This window comes from Medicago sativa, chromosome 7, assembly GCF_051527215.1.
Source record: "Medicago sativa cultivar Bolivia chromosome 7, Bolivia_mono, whole genome shotgun sequence".
Lineage (NCBI taxonomy): Eukaryota > Viridiplantae > Streptophyta > Magnoliopsida > Fabales > Fabaceae > Medicago > Medicago sativa.
The window spans coordinates 71797416-71814852 of NC_140755.1; the positions used below are offsets into that span (position 1 = coordinate 71797416).

The window sequence follows — 17437 nt, forward strand, 5'->3', positions numbered from 1 at the left end:
CTCAAAAGATCTTGTTTCAGACTTGTCATTTGTCAAACCTAACATGGCATAGGAAAAATTGATAATTTATTTTTTCCTGGTAGAAATAAAGTAGAAGAACATATCATAATATTAATTCTGAATAATTTATTACATTACACAATTCATTAACAAATTGTGTGATGATTAGAGCACAATCTTGGTGCTATTAAACAAATATGAAATTAAAGCATTAAAGTTTGGATCTAGTAGGAAATGCAGTGGTATCAAAAACTTTGAGGAAAAAACGTGTTCTTGGGATAGAAAGCTTGGACTGCAATATGGTACCAATAGTAGCAATAAGATTCCTCTTAACTTCTTTGTTTATACCACCCATTGATATAATCTCAGCATAAGCAGCTGGTTCTTTGTTACCTTCAAATGATATTGGCACAGATGATTTCAATAGTACCATCACAAACTGCACAATCATTGTTGTCATGTCATATTCACAACAATACAACAAATTAATAAAACAAAAAAATCACAATAAAGACCACACAATATTTAAGATTGGTTATTTTTGAAGCATGATATTTTTCTACTTTAGTATACCATCTCTAGGATTCAGGACAAAAGAAATTAAGGGCCAAACATAGATGCATGGATGTAGTGACTTTTTTCTGAGTATATGTAAAAAGTGTTCAAAATAATGGGGACCATGGATACTCTAGGACCAGTGGTCCCTTCATCACTTGTTATTTTCCAAACTAAAAATTTATACTTTGTTATTTTAATTACAAAGTTATATTATTTTCACTTCATTTTAAAATTATAAAATAAGAAAATATCATTATTTTTTTGTTTTGTTAAGATTTAACTAAGGTGATTGATGCCCAAAGTCAAATTTTCATAATTTTATTAATAGCAACGGCAAATATATTGTACCATAATAAGTGACATCAACTACGTGGATCAAACACCGTCATAAGTCTTTAATTTTAAATATTGAATAGTAAAAAAAATATAACAATGTTTTTCCTTTTATATTTTATATAACTAAGCTAATGTTAATTTAAAAATTCATTTTTATTGTGTTAAAAAATTTAAGAGATTGGTGCTGATTCTATGTACTACAATACAACAAATGAATATGAAGATAAAAAAAAAATACAACAAATAAATACATAGTATTAGTGGTGTTGGTACTAAGGTCCCACACAAAGGTAGATTGTCCATTCCCATTCAAGATAAAGATGAGTGGCATGAAAATATCCAGAAATGCAAATGTAGAAATATGACTTTTTCCTGTCCTCCCACTTGTCCATTCACATTAAAATCATTACTTCAAAATCATTCAAAATTTCATGATTTAATTGTCCTTTTTTATTGAAGATTTTAATTTTTCCTAATTAAGGCTATGTATGCTATACTTCAACTTGTAAAAAAAAAAAATCGCTTCTTAAATTTAATACAAAAACAAAAATATCTATTTTTTTTTTGAAGAAGAAACAAAAATATCTATTAAAAACTATATTATTTAATAGACAATAATTTTAAAAATTAATTTTCCTTAAATATTTGAAATTTTATCATATGCTCTTAAAACAATTGTCAACATATCCAAAATAATAATAATAATTCATATATACCTATCAATATAAAGATGTTTTATACTCTTAATTAATCAAAATCCTCATAGTATACTAGTTAACCCTTTCTATTTCGTAATTGTCACATTACTTTATTATTAAGATATGATTTCAAAGTCAACAATCATAAAAAACACTGAAAGTACTTCACTTCCCCCAAACCAAAGCAACCATGCCTGGTTTGTGGTTTCAACCAAGTTGCATGGGAACGATTAACGAAATCAATATGAAACCAAACTTGTTTGTTTTTCTTGGGTACCATAATCTAAATCACACCAATGTAAGACAAAGATCATCAATTTGCTAACCTATATAGAAGTGAAGCTAGAGAAAATTACTCTATGATTTCGAAATCTCAATACATCATAAATTCATAGCCCAAATTAAAATCATTTTTTAATTTGATTATATACTATTATAGTATGTTATTTTATAAAAGAAAAACACACTTAATTATTCCACTAAATATACTATATACTTGTATTAATTCAGACTGTTTAGTGAATAAAAAAAATCAGGTTGGTTGGAACTGTTTGATTAAGAGCTGCAAACCAAACTATATTTACTCAAATTAAATGACTTGGATCAAATTAAACTAACCAAAACACTAGACAATGAACAAAGAACATGATCCTTAAAAAAAACAAAGAACATGAATCATTCAATTAAAATCAACCAACCAGAAAATATAAATTATGAATAAGAAAAAAAAAAATTAAACACCATAATTAGTGTCAAGTCAAAGAAGGATTTAGGCAGAAACAAAGCAAAAACTCATAATCATAAACTTTGCATGAAAAAGAAAGAGAAAGAGTGAGAGATATATGAATACCTTTTCTGGTTTTCCAATGATTGTGGAGATAGCAGTGGTGACTTCAGAAAAGATGGGATCAGTGTCAACTCCATCTAAGTTAAGATTAGTGGAGATGTAAATGCAAGGCATCTTCTTCTTCTTCTTGATCCTCTTTTTAAGGTATGTGGATGGATCTATATATATTCCAAGATTTGGAACCCAAGTTGACTTGGTTGGTTCAACTTTTTTTTTGCATCTTCCTCCTACTCCTTGAATGTGCTTATATACTATATATTACTACATCTTCTCATATATTATGTCTTATTGAAATTAAAATATTCCTATGTCTTCAATTATTTGTCATTTTATAGTATCAATATTATGTTTGATACTTTTTGTAAATGTTACCCTTAATTATTAAATAAGGTTTAATACATGCTTTGGTCCCTTAACTTATTTTTGAATTTTATTTTGGTCCCCTAATTATAAAATGTCTCAATTTGGTCCCTTATCTTTACTTCCGTCAATCAAATTAGTCCTCTCCATTAATTTTTTGAAAAATCTGTTAATAATTGAATTATAGATGTTTTGGTCTTTTTTATAGATAGTTAATAATTTAATTATAAATGTTTTGGTCTTTTTTATAGATGGAAATGGCTATGCCTCAAAAACACATCAAGGAAAAAACAAATTTTTTAGGAAAGACAACAACCTTCTATCAATCAAAGAGGCAAATGAGACAAAATAGAGAATTACATTAAATAATTGAACCTGCAAAAGTAACTGAAAATCATGAGATAAGGAGTAGTGATCCAATTGATGGAAGATACCAAAAATCTGATTAGCAAAGATATTAAACATTACAACCATCCACGATCAGACCCACAACTATAGTTAAGTCAAATTAAATGTCAATATATTTGAAACCTTTCTTTTTTTTTTTTTTGAGCAATATTTGAAACCTTTCTAAAAGCTAGTTTCAAAGCATTAACCATAAACCATAACTTAGTAGCCATAACGAGTAAGCAAACCAAACCAAGAAATTTCCATGATGGTCACGACCAGTCAGACCTCCACATGTCAGTTGTAGAAAGGGGTGGCCCTGAGGGTCAGAGGGGTCCAGAGCACCACCTCTGTAGGGGCATAAAAATTATTATTTTTACTTAGCAGTGATACTATATAAATATATTTCTTTTTGACTTGTTTTGATTAATTCTTTTGAAAATATATTTATTGAGAACTTTGATGATGAATTATATTTCTTTTTGACTTGTTTTGATTAATTCTTTTGAAAATATATTTTTTGAGAACCTTGATGATGAATAAATCTTTTACAACAAAAATTATAAAAAAAAGACATTCAAATAATCAAAACGACACCACTTTATTGATTCACTCCGTACACCAAAAATCTTACGACAGATTCTGGTCAGAGACCCAACGTTAATCACAACATTCCCTAAAAAAAAAAAAAACGTTAATCACAACACTATCCTCATTCAGCTTCACCAAACTCTAGAGGGGACACGACACATTGTTACCAGGGGCACACCAAATCAATGTACCCGTACCTTAATAATCCTTAACACATGTAAGACTTTAATATGGTTGAAAATACAGAACTAGTATATCATTTAAATCACACTCATTACCACTGGGAATAAAACTGGTAACTTCTGTTCAAAAAATTCTTGTAAACCATTATCAACTCCAACCCAATCTCACATTCAAGATATCCTATCCTAATATAGAAAATCTTATAAATTTGGTACTCACTTGAGTCTTTATCCAATGATCCAATGAACCTAAAAAATGAATTGTCAAATAACATAAATAATAAAAGACGAAGAAATGATTTTGATTGATGTCAACTCAGCAAAAGTATCTTGCCCATTTTTTCACCCCTAGTGCAAGTTAGCAAGATAATTGCAAATTTATTAACTATTTATACTAACCTCAAAGTATAATTTACTAAATTATACTAACTTATTTTATGGTTAAAAGCAAAAAGTCATAGTTTAATTTTTTATCTTAATCATTGGTGAGTTAATCCTATGTTGTATTTAGGTTTAGCCCCCTATCTGAGTTTCATTTTTTGTTATTTTCGTCGTTTGATGTTCTTTTGTAATTAACATTTGGTTTTCTGAGTTCTTCCTTTACACTTGTGTTTGAGAGAACTTTTCGTGAAGTTAATATATTTCACTCAAAAATTAATGGGGGGGGGAAAGGTAGAAATAGAGAGGGATCAAAGTTATACACGAGACAAAATAAATGATCAAAATGCATTTGATCATATAAAAGAAAGTTGTCGATCAAGAAAAAAATGTTGGACCCACCATGGTTGGTGGAATAGTGTCCAGCCAAAGAAGCCAACTTCACGTGAAGAAGGAAGAAACAACTTTTCTTTTCTCCTGCTATAGCATGTCTAGCTTACGTGAATGCACAGTTGAGAAATTTGTGAACAAACAGTGCCTCATTATTTTCTATAAATAGCGGTACTGGAAGCAATATGGAACAACACAGAACGGAAGAGGAAGCTAAAGGAAAAATAAAAGCTTCTGCTGTGTGTTGTGTGTAGAAGTATGTGAGAGGAAAAATAGAGTGTTGAGTGTTGAGCAGGGCCGTCCCTGAGAATTCGGAGGCTCGGCTCTGGGAATGAAAAGAGGCCAGTGATAAAATCAAAACGTATTTTTTTTAAAAGAGCAATGCTCTATTTATATTTTTAATAGATAAATACAACGTGCCGTATATATGCGGTACACCCATAGGTGAAAATAATTACCGTATACATGAGGAATCTCCACCTAACACCAAAAGCAAGAGGAAAATTAAACCTGCACAAAACAATCAAAAGTCATGCGCTGTTTGCACCCCCTTTATTGCAGGATAGTATACTACTGGATAGTATACTACTGGGTATAATTTTTTTTTTTGAGGCCCATCCTTGGGGGAGGCCCAGCTCGGTTGAGCTGTTTGCACCCCCTCAAGGCCGGCCCTGGTGTTGAGTAAATCCAGAGAGTGTGGGAAAAATACACCGGGTGGGTATCATCTCTATAACTCCTAGGTGCTATAAAATAATAGCATTAGAATAGGAGTGGGTGTCACAGGAAACACTATATTGTATCTCTTGGGTGTGTAAGAGAGTAGAGAGAATATTGTAATATTCTTTAATATAGTGGAATATTTTTCGGAGTTTGTCCCGTGGTTTTTCCCTCGGTATTAGAGGGTTTTCTACGTTATATTCTTGTGCGGTGATTGTTGTTTATTTTTTCTTCTTCTTCGGCCCTGTTATTTCCCAAATAGACAATCTCAATTCTCAATTCTCAATATAATTGGGGCCATCTCTTTGAAAGTTTCAGGTGCAATAATATAATATTGAAAATAGGGTTAATTAAGATTTTAGTCCCTATAAATATTCACAGTTTTGTTTTTAATCCCTACAAAATAAATTTACACTTTTTAGTCCTTATAAAATTTTCCATCAGCATTTTTAGTCCCTATAAAAATTTTCCATCACCATTTTAGTTTCCATCAGCATTTTTAGTCCCTAAAATGCTTAAGGAAAATGTCACAGGGACTAAAAAGTGTGATTTTATTTTGTAGGGACTAAAAACAAAACTGTGGATATTTATAGGGACTAAAAACTTAATTAACCCTTGAAAATATGAAATAATAGTACTATAAGAATTATTTAATTATACCATATTATGGTTGCTTTGTAATTAACTCCAAACCATAAGAATGGAGGCTTGAGTATGAACTCTTGGTAGGTCATTCAAGTTTGAAAGTATCATTTTTGGGTTTATATCATCATCATATCATATGATATACTAATTATATATGTACTATAAGATTAATAAAATCAAGTAATGGCAATATAATGGCAAGTGGGATTGAGAGTGGTGGTTTGCCAAATCCTCTTGCTGTAAGCATGTGATGGTGGATGTTAGAATTCCAATATGAATGAACAATAGCACCTCTTTTGTGGGTCTTATATAAAACGTTTTTTCTTCTTACTCGATTTGAATTAATTATGAGAATAAAATAACAGTTTAAGATTAAGAAATATTATCTCTAATTCATGATTACAACACAAACTACAACCCGTTTGTCAAAAAAGAGTAGCACTTTGGTGACATTAAATCTGAGCCATACAAAGGCCAAGATAGATGTATTGTGTGGCCCAGATACAATGACAATGTGTGTTGTGTGGTCCAGATTTAATGTCACGGTGACATTAATATCACCAAAGTATGGTCCGTCAAAAAAGAAAGAACACAAACTACTTCTTCAGCACAGCACAGAGTGAATGGTCTAACAAACTTTTAAATAACGGTCGAGGTTTCGGTCGCGGTCGCGTTAAGGTTGTCGCGATTATGGCCGTTACGGATGTTACATTATAGATTGCGGTCATCGCAGTGTGAATTATTCACAACAATCCACAATCATTATTCTATCATATAGTGTATAATAACTTAAATTGAACTATTATTTTATATATTATAAGATGGTTAAAATAAATATAATAATTACAACATTACAACACTATACAACACGAAAATAGACGATGAAAGGAATATGAGATACTATTGGCTCATCACAATCCTCAATTATCTATTTTTCCTTATGAACGGCGTTGTGTTTTTAGCTTCCGTAATGGTGTGAAACATTCGTAACAGAGTTTTAAGATTGTATCGGCTTTTTGTCATGGTTGTAACGGTCGTTTCGGTGTGATTTTTCATCTCACCCTAAAAACAGGTAAAAACGGTACCGATAGCTATCTATACCATTTTGTCGCGACCGTTTTCGCGGTAACAGACCCGCATTTAAAACCTTTGTATTTTTTTTGACAAACAAATATATTATCAATGAAAGAAAAAATATTCTGTTTAACTAAACTACCATTATGTGTCTGAATTCGTGCTGATAACAATTTTTCTTGCTGTGGTGAAGATGAAAAAACCCTCATTCATTGCATTCAGGACTGCCGTTTTTCTAAGAACATTTGGCACAAAATTGGTTTCGCTGATAACAATTTTTTCTCTGCTCATAATGCTCACGATTGGGTCAATATTGGAGCGACGGGCCCTCGCGGTTCTATTTTTCTTGCAGGTCTTTGTGGGTTTGGAGAAACCGTAATTTGATGTGTCTCAATAATGAATCTTGGTCCCTGTTCCGCATTACCAACAACATTCACAACTCATCAGAAGCAATCACAGCGAGCTTTCAGAGACATGGCAGTACCGCTAATCCAGAGCGTTTTATTAAATGGAACTGCAACAACCACATGGGTTCCATCCTTAACGTTGATGGCAGCTGCTTAGGAACTCCAATTCGTGCTGGCTTTGGTGGTGTCATCCGCAACAGTCATGGTTTCTACCTATCTGATTTTTCTTGTTACATCCCTAACTCTAATGATATACTCTTAGCTGAGCTCACCGCAATTCACCATGGCCTGCGTCTGGCTATTGACATGGGTATTGATGACTTGGTTTGCTACTCGGATTCCCTTCTTTCCATCAACCTCATCACAGTTGACACTCTGAGGTATCACATCTATGTTGTTCTCCTTCGGGATGCTAAGGACATGCTTGGTAACCGCAATTTCACCCTCCATCATACTTTAAGAGAGGGAAACCAGTGTGCTGACTATTTAGCTAAGAAGGGAGCCTCCTCTGAAGATGTTTTCATCATGCATCCTTCGCCTCCAATTGACTTGCTCCCTCTGCTTCGGAACGACGCGTCGGGCACCTTGTTCTTGAGGCCCTAGCTTCTTTCTTTATGTCTTTTCTTTTTTCTGTTGTTTGTTTCGGTTTCTGCTTAGCTTTTGTAACCAAAAAAAGAACTACCATTATGTGTTCCTTTGGTACCTTTTTTGAACAACAAGCTTAAGGTACCAAAGGATGTTCAAAAAAGTTATGTTGAAAATTTACAACAAAAAATAAAAACAAAATCATTACTGTATAATAACATTAATGTGACTACATGTAATAAAGAAAGACACCTCATGACATAACAAACATCATAACAAACAACACTACCAACTATTCTTCCCAAAATTGACCAGGCCTAAATCTCAATAAACAACTAAATTTATTCTGTTTGTTGATCTGAAATAAATTAAAAAATAAACAACTTAAATCCTACTAAAAAATTAGTCATTACAACATTTAACGTTGTTATGAATTGATTCACAGTCTGCTTAAATCAATTAACAAAGGGAAACATTTTAGAAACCTATCATACATTGGTGACTGTATATTTTATTAATTAAAGAAAAGTTTAAAATAAAATTAATATATCATTAATTTTAAATTAAAAAAATCGATTATGAATATTATATAAATCCCATACAACTCATTTTCTTCAATTCTCATGAAATAAACAACTCTTGGATGTGTACATTTCAATCATAATCAACAAAACCATATATGCATGAATCACCAATAAATCTTGAAAAGTACAGATGTCTCTCTCGTTCTTCATGTATTAAACATGACTCCTACATTCATCAATTTCAAACACAAACACCACGGCCAACACATGCACAAACCACCAATATATCTTTCAAATAATGCATATCTCACTCATTCTTCATGTATTAAATATGACTCTTTGAATCATGCATTTCATGCGAGAATAAATGTTATATATGTTAAAAATAAAAAGTGGTTGTAAATTTTAACTTCTCTTATATTTATGTATTATGTATCCATTATTTATCAAATAGCTATTTTTTTTATAAATAATGCATACAATTTTGTAAAATATATTATTTTAAGTACAAATTATAAATTACATTATTATTATTATCATTGAGGGGATAGATTACATTATCTACCACTTTGAAATTAGATGAGAAACATCAAAATCATTAATTATTTAGTTGTTCTCTCATTTGTGTTCATCTATTCTTTTCTATTTTCTTTTCATTCTTTCTTCTTTTAGCACAATGCGTAAATAAAAGACATTTTATGAGCGCAAAATTATAAAAATTAGAACACATCTAGTTGTAAACATATACTATTATGATGTGTGTGTATTACCAAAACCAATTGGTGCGTGTGTGTGTTATATATATATATATATATATATATATATATATATATATATATATATATATATATATATATATATATATATATATATATATATTACCAAAACCAATTGGTGCCCTATATATATCTGGCTCTAGGCCATTCCAACCGTACTAAAGGCCACCACTACGAGGAAGTATATACTTCCTCCCGTAATTTAAAACAACTACACCCTTTAATATTTAATAGAGAGTAAGATTGAGAAAAGATAATTAAACTTATTAAACATACATTGAAAAGTGTAAGTTACACTAATTTTACAAACTTTTTTTCTGTTAAAGTCAACACTCATTTTTAAATGGACCGAATACTACTCACTTTGTTCGTAAATACTTGTCACATTTTTACAAGTTGCATTATTTCTTTGATAGACAAGTTGCATTATTTATATAACTTACTTTCACCATATTTTTTAATTTATGTATAAATACAAATATTTACATGTGAGATTTTGCTTGATTTATATAAATATTTTCATAATCAATAAATATTTTCATTCTGTTCCCGGCGGCAATGGCCAACGACACTCCCGAACCCGAATCCTCACCGGGAACTCAACAGAATCATTCGGAATCTCTCACTCTCCATAAACTATCTTCCATTCGCTCCCTTCTCATAAATCCATCAACCCCTAACACCACCCTCTCCCAAATTCTCAAAACCCTAACCCATTCCCAAAACCCCTCTCACCACACTCTCACTCTCCTCTCCCACCCTTCCCTCTCCCATCTCCAAACCACCACCACCACCACCTCCTCCACCGTCGATTCCCTCGCCACCATTTCTCAACCTCATTTCACGGAACTCGATGACGAGCGCTTCGTTTCTCTTTGTTTCGGACCCTCAATTTCGGGTCGGGTATGGATGTTACGGAATGCGGGTTTAGGTTTCAATGTTCGGCCTGCGTTGTTGTTTACCGTGTTGTTAGGGTTTACCAATGATCCTTATCCTTATGTTAGAGCTGCTTCATTGGAAGGACTTGTTCGTTTGAGTGAACGTGGTGAGTTCAATGATGTTGCTATGGTTAATGGTTGTTATCAACGTGCTGTTCAGCTTCTTGATGATATGGAAGATGACGTTAGACTTGCCGCAGTTCGTGTTGTAAGATCACTTTTCTGGATTCAATTTTTAACTTTTTCATGTATTTTGTGTAGGTGCAGAGAATTTTCGCGTATTTATTCGCATATTTAAGTTTGTGTTTGATTTTGCGGTGACAAAATGATTTTGACTAAAAGTGAGTTGTAGGTTAGGTTAAGTGACTTATATTTGGATACGTAATGATAATACATTCATTTGAAAGTGAGTTGAATGATAGATTAGAGTGTAAAAATCAATTCTAGAATCAAAAGTGATAATTTTTAGCTTTAGGTTAGAATTAATTCTACTCGAGAGCAACCAAATGTAAATGTCAAAAACAATTTCACGTCTCTAGAATCAATTTTAGCGCTTTCAAAAAATGAAACCAAACACACACTTGGTATTCATAATAGTTTATGGATAAGTGCTTATTAAAGATCTATTTGAATTGACTTATTTGATAATACTTATCTATTGCCTGTAAACTCTTTGACACACCTCATGGAAACAACTTATGATATGCTCATAAGCCGTTTTCAGCTTAATAGCTTATGGAAGCAGTTGGACCTTTTTTTTTATCTTTTGTTATAGAAATAGCTTATACATAATTGCTTAATTAGGTTGTTTATCCGAATAGTTTATACCATTTTAGACTCCAAGGTGTGTACAGAATATTTACCAAATGATTAAAATGTAATTTCTTTTTGAAAGTGGAGTATTTCCTTCAAAGAAGTCAATTTAAAATTGTGTATGTATTATGTTTCTTAATGACTATTGAATAGGTATATCTTTTTTTCTTCTTCTGTTGAACCGGTGATAATAGGCATAGTATAGCTCTATTTAATTCTAACAATAGGTTCGAGGTTTATGAACATTAAATGAGAAGAGTTATAGTTTTTAGGAAACAGATGATTTTTTCTCCTTGGTGGGTTTCATTGAAAATATGTTTTTTCTTTTTATACTAAATCTTAATTTTGGTCTTAGAAAATATACTTAGCATCAAGGTATTAAACTGTGATTCTAAACCGCGATCAAGGTTTAGAAAGTCTCATCGAATGTAGTTATTTGTAATTTTTCACAATATAAGATATCAAAATTTAAAACCTTGCTTAACAAGTGATATTATAATGTCTTTATGTCATGTTTAGAATGAGAAATTACATATGTTGGTGTTATTTTCATTAGAAGTTGTATCCTTGTTGACTTAAGTCAACGCTAAATGATTAATATTCTGATTCTAAGCTGCTTGTGTAAGCATAACAGTATTTGAAGAGTTGGTGGTAGAGTAGTTGTTTGAATGATGTGAATTGTTGTATTTCAGGTAACTTCATGGGGTCTGATGTTATCAGCTTCTAATGCAGACATGAAGGCATATTGGGGCAATGATGTATTTGCTAAGGTATATTCTTTATTTTGTGAGCTGCACATGGTTTCATAGAATCCATGTCAATACCTTTTGATGTTGAGTATCTGTTTGAGTTTGTAGGCATTTATAACAGTTGTTGACTGATATACCCTTAATATCAAATATGGCATGATAACACATTCACTTCATGTGCATGTAGCTTTGTTCTATGGCAAGAGATATGAGCATGAAGGTTAGAGTTGAAGCCTTTAATGGCCTTGCGAAGATGGACATAGTTTCCAAGGATTTTCTTTTGCAAAGCTTATCAAAGAAAGTTTTAGGAAATGGAAAGAAAAAGGAAACTATGGATCAGAGCACTTCTGAACAATTTGCGACGTTGGCATCTAGTGTTGCCGGTGCTCTAGTTCATGGACTCGAGGACGAGTTTTTTGAGGTAATTTTTTGAATATATCATAGCAATATATTGCTCTTTGTTTACAAAGGTTCATCTATAATTTGAACTGTAACTATCTGCCTTAATTTCAAGACTAATTCATTGTGTGATTATATGAAAATTACAGTGTTCTGCTTTACCTGTAGGTGCGGAAGTCTGCATGCCTGTCCTTACACAGACTGACAATCCTCTCTGTTGAATTTGCTCGTGAAACCTTAGACTTGTTAATGGATATGTTGAATGATGATTCGGTGGTGGTTCGATTACAAACTTTGGAAACCATGCATCATATGGCAATTAATAGCTGTCTAAAGCTTCAGGAAAAGCACTTGCACATGGTATCTTTCTGATCCTTCATTAATCGATGTCTATCAATAATGTTTCGTCCGTTTGAACTGCAAGATCCACCTAATTGATTCTGGTTAAAATTAAGTTATCATTCCCGTCTAAGTATGGCGATTTAATGATTACACTCATCTTATGTTTCTTTTTGCTTTCTTATTTAGAAGATTTATCTTGTTTCCTGTGGTGGGACAATTTTTTTGGGTGGTGGGGGGACGATATTTTTTTGCTGGCATGTCTTTCTAGGTTTTGTGGTTAATGAGTTATGCTAGTGGTGTTATTGTTTTCCTGGAAGATGATTAGATTATTTACAGTTGTTTGGGTTTCAATATGATGAATAAGTTTTCTTACTAGATTTGTATAGAATGCTAGATCACTGGGGTTGAAACACTTGCTTTTGGAAAGTAAAGAGTTACTAGTGGAATGCATGGGAAAATTGTTCTTGATGGAAGCCAAAAAATATGATTTGTGAGATTAATTGAAAATTGAACGAATGATAAACAAAAAGAAACATGTTTTGATAATCTGAGAGATGTTTGAATTAGACACGCAAGAAAAAAAGATGTCGTCACTGGTAATCAAATGTAATACCAGGGATTGTTGTGTCTTTTCCAAAAACAATGAATTTGACTTAGTTGTAGACTTTATTCTTCGACTAAAAAATGTCTTGGATGACCCTAAAATTAATATAAAAACTTTTTTCATAAATAGAACTTAGTGAACACAACAGCATGAAAGGGTTGTTTGGATATTATTGAGACTGTTTATAAGCATTGAGTGGGCTTTTCAAAGTGGAATTCTTAATCTATTAAATTGCAGTATGTATTTATTTTGCCAAACAGATGGAAATTTTTCTGCTGATTCCCGTAATAATGACTTTGTCTTCTTTATCTAAGTGGCAATTTGTTACCGATATTGTGCTAATGTTTCATTCATTTTGCAGTTTCTTGGTGCTCTACTGGACAACGGTAGGGAAGTAAGATGTGCTGAAAGGAAAATACTTCGAATAGTGAAGCTAAATAATCTGGCAATGTTTAAATTAGCTATTGACAGACTTCTTGAAAATTTAGACTGTTATGTGCAGGTATTGCTTTGTAGTATTTTCCAATTGTCTTTTATTTCTTCAAAAGACAATGTGAAATCTCATGTTAAATTTTAAAATTTCAAGATACAAGTGGGATTTAACCTACAAAATGAATGTGAACCTTACTAGATAAAACTGTGTGCAGGTATTGCTTTGTAGTATTTTCCAATTGTCTTTTATTTCTTCAAAAGACAATGTGAAATCTCATGTTAAATTTTAAAATTTCAAGATACAAGTGGGATTTAACCTACAAAATGAATGTGAACCTTACTAGATAAAACTGTTATGGTGAAAATAACAATTTTTTGTTTGGTCATTATCATTTTGTTGGTTTAACTATTGAAAGAGAAAAAATAAAGTGAAAGAGGGAATGGTCCCGTAGCAGAATCAGTGAAAAGATTTTTTGCTTTTACGAAACAGAAGTCATTGGGAAATTATCGGTCATATCTGTTGCTACTGCTGTTTTACCTGTTTGTCTGTCCCCAATAATTAATTCTCGCTGGCCATGCCCTATAGGGATCATAGAATCAATATCAATAAGTCCCCAATAAGTCCTTGTTTCATACAACATATTGTTTTTGTTTTGTCAATTATGTGCTTCTTAATTTTACTGTCTTTTGAAATAATTGAGCCTTGATACTAAATACAACCACTTTTTTTTGTGATTTGCAACTGTTATGTCTCACCTGTCTAATCCTACACCTACACTTCCAGGATGAAGCTGATGTATTTTCTGTTTGCTCTCATCTTGGTCGAAATCACAAGAAATTCGTAGGCTCAATCGTCAAGGAAACTATCGAAGAGGTGCGCTTGTTTAGAGTATGATATAACCACAGATGATATTTGAATATTTCACATTCCAATGAAACAAATATAGCTAGTCTTTAGAAAGAGTTGCACTGATTAATTTTTTATATTACTCTTACAGGTAGAAGCAGCTTTTGATGGAAATGTTGAATTTAAGAGTGCAAGGATAGCTGCACTCTTAATCATTTCTATATCTGCTCCTCTATTTAATGAAGATGTAGGCAGTGTACCACCAGTAATGTTTTCTTATGCAGTTACATTGCTGGGTAGAATTTATTGCGCTTTTAGTGATCTCATGGATAGGGATGCGCTTTTGGCATACCTATGTGAGAAAAGCAGACCTCCAAGTTATTCTACCCCAAATATTAACCACGGGGAAGGGGATCAACAATTGCCTTTAATTGTAGGCGATACTCCAAATTGTGCTAGCAATGGGGCGATTGATTCTACAAATGGATCAGAAATCATGAAGGAAGAAAAAGAGGTAGCCAACTATCATGTAGAACAACATCAATCAGAGGATAGTGAAGTTACAGCATTTGTAAACTACATCCTTGCAAAGTTCCCTGATATGTGGCAAATGATAGAGACAGGTCTTACAAATGAAGTGTTAAGGTCTTTAAGGTAATAAATTATAGTATTGCTTCAGTAACGTTTGTGCCTTGACATTTGCTTCATCCAATATTTGTTATTTTTGTATATGCTGCATACCAGTTATATCTGATGTCTGGAATTTGCTTACAGTACACAATCTTGGCATTATAGAGATTATATTTGTGTACTGAGTATACATTGCATATATGATGCGGAGATTCTTGTTATTTAGTGTCTATGCTTGGTTTGAGGACTTGAAATTTAAAATATTCTGAAAGCTTATAAACTGGTCCATTGGTTGTTTAATTAGCATATATCCATCTAATATTGGCTGTCTTCTTTTCCAATCATTAATGTTGCAGGTGTTTGAAGGATGAATTAGCAACCCTGAAATTTGACTCTTTGAGTTCTGACGATGCTTTGGCATTTACATTACTGTATCTCCGGATAATAAAATTACTTGTAGAAGGGTGGGAGCACTTGTCACCAGCAAAAGGTTCGTATTCTCATGGAATGGGAGAATTGGAATTCAAACTACGGAAGCTTGATAGGAGGGTTAAAGAATTGATGAGTAAGTTTGTAGGTTTTTCTGCAGAAGAAGAATTGAATATCTTCGAGCTTATATTAGTGACTTATGCCCTCAGACTATGTAGAGTTGAAACCATTTGTGCCAATCTTGCATTCAAGAAGCTGACTTCTATATATTCATGCGTTGAATCTATCCTTAAAGAAAGGTCAGATTCACCAACCAATTTTGTGGTTGAACTTGGTAAGTTATTACATGAATGTCAAACCACCTCCATCAATGGAGCTTCCTGCAATCCACTTCAGTTTGGTCGATGTCTCAAGCTCTTCTCCCTGAAGAAATTTGTGTTTCATGGAACAATCAGACAATTAAAGGCAGAACTAAGCATTTCCAATAATGACTCTCTACATCCTTTTCCCTTTGTTTCAGGACTACCAGTTAGTATACCATGTGAAATCACACTCCATAATATTATAAGCAAGTGTAAGTTGTGGTTGAGGATGAGTTTGGATGATGGTTTAGTACAACATGTCTTTCTTGATTTGAACAATTTAGTAGGCTCTGGAGATGTAAGAAATTTTGTTTTTGTTGCCCCATTTTACAGAACACCAAACGCTAATTCTTTTACACTGAAGGTTTGTATTAGCTTAGAATGTTTGTTTGAAAATGATTGTCCAGTCCAAAGGTTTGGAGGACCAAAATATGAACTAGTACCTCTTTGTAAAGAAAAACAAGTTTATTTTTCTATTGTTAATAAAGATTAATTTTTTAGCTTGGCTAGTGAAAACTAGCTCTTGCACACAGTGGTCTACATTGTTAATTATGCATTAGATTGAAAAAACTCCTGTTCAAATATTTTTGATGAAATGTTAGATTATTTTGTTACTACATGGAAACAAGGAAAACAAAGTAGTAAGATATAACAAAACTAACTCCCGAAATTTTACATTCAATACAAATTTGTTACATTTTCTGTAGTTTTCTTGATGTATATTTTTTTTAACAAAAATATAAGCAGGTTTTCCCTTAAAATATCATGTACACTCTTTCATCTTTAAAATATGCTCAAATATTCAGATGAATTGTAGCTTTTTAAAATTAGGATGAACTATTCGGGAGAATGAGTTCGATTCTTGAGTGGAATAATTCGATTCTTGACTTTGAATTGTGCTTTTGATTGATGCTTTTTGTTTTTTATTAAAATAATCAAAATAATTTGTTGACTTGTAGACTAAAATAATAAAATTAATTTTTTTATTAATTTTTTAAAATAATCAAATACATAGCATTAATTAGTTTTATTGAGAGAAAGTTTTATTAAGTTTTCTCTCAAATCTCAATAAAACTAATTGATATGTATTATGCATTGTGTTTAAAACTAATTTAAGGGATAATTATATTGACCTCCCCTGAGGTTAATGTAAATACAACAAACACCCCCTCTATTTTCCGAAAAATCATTCACCTCCCTTACTGTAAGAACCATCCAACTTCCGTTAGAGAGAAATGGTTAAACATGTTGTTCTGGAAATGGTATTCCTCACTCTTCGAATGGAAAACCCAAAGGAAGTGAATCAATAAACACTCGAGTATATGGAACCAGGTCATCAAAAGCAATCTTTCATCCTTTTTCTCAAAAAACCAATCTTTAATCCTCTCAAATCAATCAACTGAAACAACCGAATCCACACTACCATTCACATCAATT

At 32.1% G+C, this 17437-nt stretch overlaps 3 protein-coding genes across 3 annotated transcripts; 2 read left to right on the top strand and 1 right to left on the bottom strand.

Moving 5' to 3' along the window:
* Positions 1 to 91: 91 nt before the first annotated feature.
* On the bottom strand, positions 92 to 2677 carry LOC146908173 (Tautomerase/MIF superfamily protein). The gene is made up of 2 exons (XM_085727174.1): positions 2443 to 2677; positions 92 to 439 (listed from the first exon to the last, which is right to left on the bottom strand). The coding sequence occupies exons 1-2, from the start codon at positions 2551 to 2553 to the stop codon at positions 212 to 214; spliced, it is 339 nt and encodes a 112-aa protein (XP_085583300.1). The 5' UTR covers positions 2554 to 2677; the 3' UTR covers positions 92 to 211.
* Positions 2678 to 6947: 4270 nt separating this feature from the next.
* Positions 6948 to 8354, top strand: LOC146908174 (uncharacterized). Its single transcript, XM_085726694.1, has one exon. The coding sequence runs from the start codon at positions 7547 to 7549 to the stop codon at positions 8171 to 8173; it is 627 nt and encodes a 208-aa protein (XP_085582820.1). The 5' UTR covers positions 6948 to 7546; the 3' UTR covers positions 8174 to 8354.
* Positions 8355 to 9995: 1641 nt separating this feature from the next.
* On the top strand, positions 9996 to 16528 carry SIEL (ARM repeat superfamily protein). The gene is made up of 8 exons (XM_085724286.1): positions 9996 to 10601; positions 11899 to 11976; positions 12143 to 12376; positions 12523 to 12714; positions 13662 to 13802; positions 14517 to 14606; positions 14731 to 15233; positions 15566 to 16528. Exons 1-8 carry the CDS (start codon positions 10014 to 10016, stop codon positions 16491 to 16493), a joined length of 2754 nt encoding a protein of 917 aa, XP_085580412.1. The 5' UTR covers positions 9996 to 10013; the 3' UTR covers positions 16494 to 16528.
* The last annotated feature ends 909 nt before the right edge of the window (positions 16529 to 17437 follow it).

What these genes read in the sequence shown, in the direction of transcription:
- LOC146908173 (XM_085727174.1), bottom strand. Translation starts at nt 2,553, where the DNA reads ATGCCTTGCATTTACATCTCCACTAATCTTAACTTAGATGGAGTTGAC. An exon ending in TCATTGGAAAACCAGAAAAG is followed by an intron (nt 440 to 2,442) that starts GTATTCATATAT and finishes ATGATTGTGCAG; the next exon opens with TTTGTGATGGTACTATTGAA.
- LOC146908174 (XM_085726694.1), top strand. Translation starts at nt 7,547, where the DNA reads ATGTGTCTCAATAATGAATCTTGGTCCCTGTTCCGCATTACCAACAAC.
- SIEL (XM_085724286.1), top strand. Translation starts at nt 10,014, where the DNA reads ATGGCCAACGACACTCCCGAACCCGAATCCTCACCGGGAACTCAACAG. An exon ending in GACTTGCCGCAGTTCGTGTT is followed by an intron (nt 10,602 to 11,898) that starts GTAAGATCACTT and finishes GTTGTATTTCAG; the next exon opens with GTAACTTCATGGGGTCTGAT. An exon ending in GCAATGATGTATTTGCTAAG is followed by an intron (nt 11,977 to 12,142) that starts GTATATTCTTTA and finishes ATGTGCATGTAG; the next exon opens with CTTTGTTCTATGGCAAGAGA.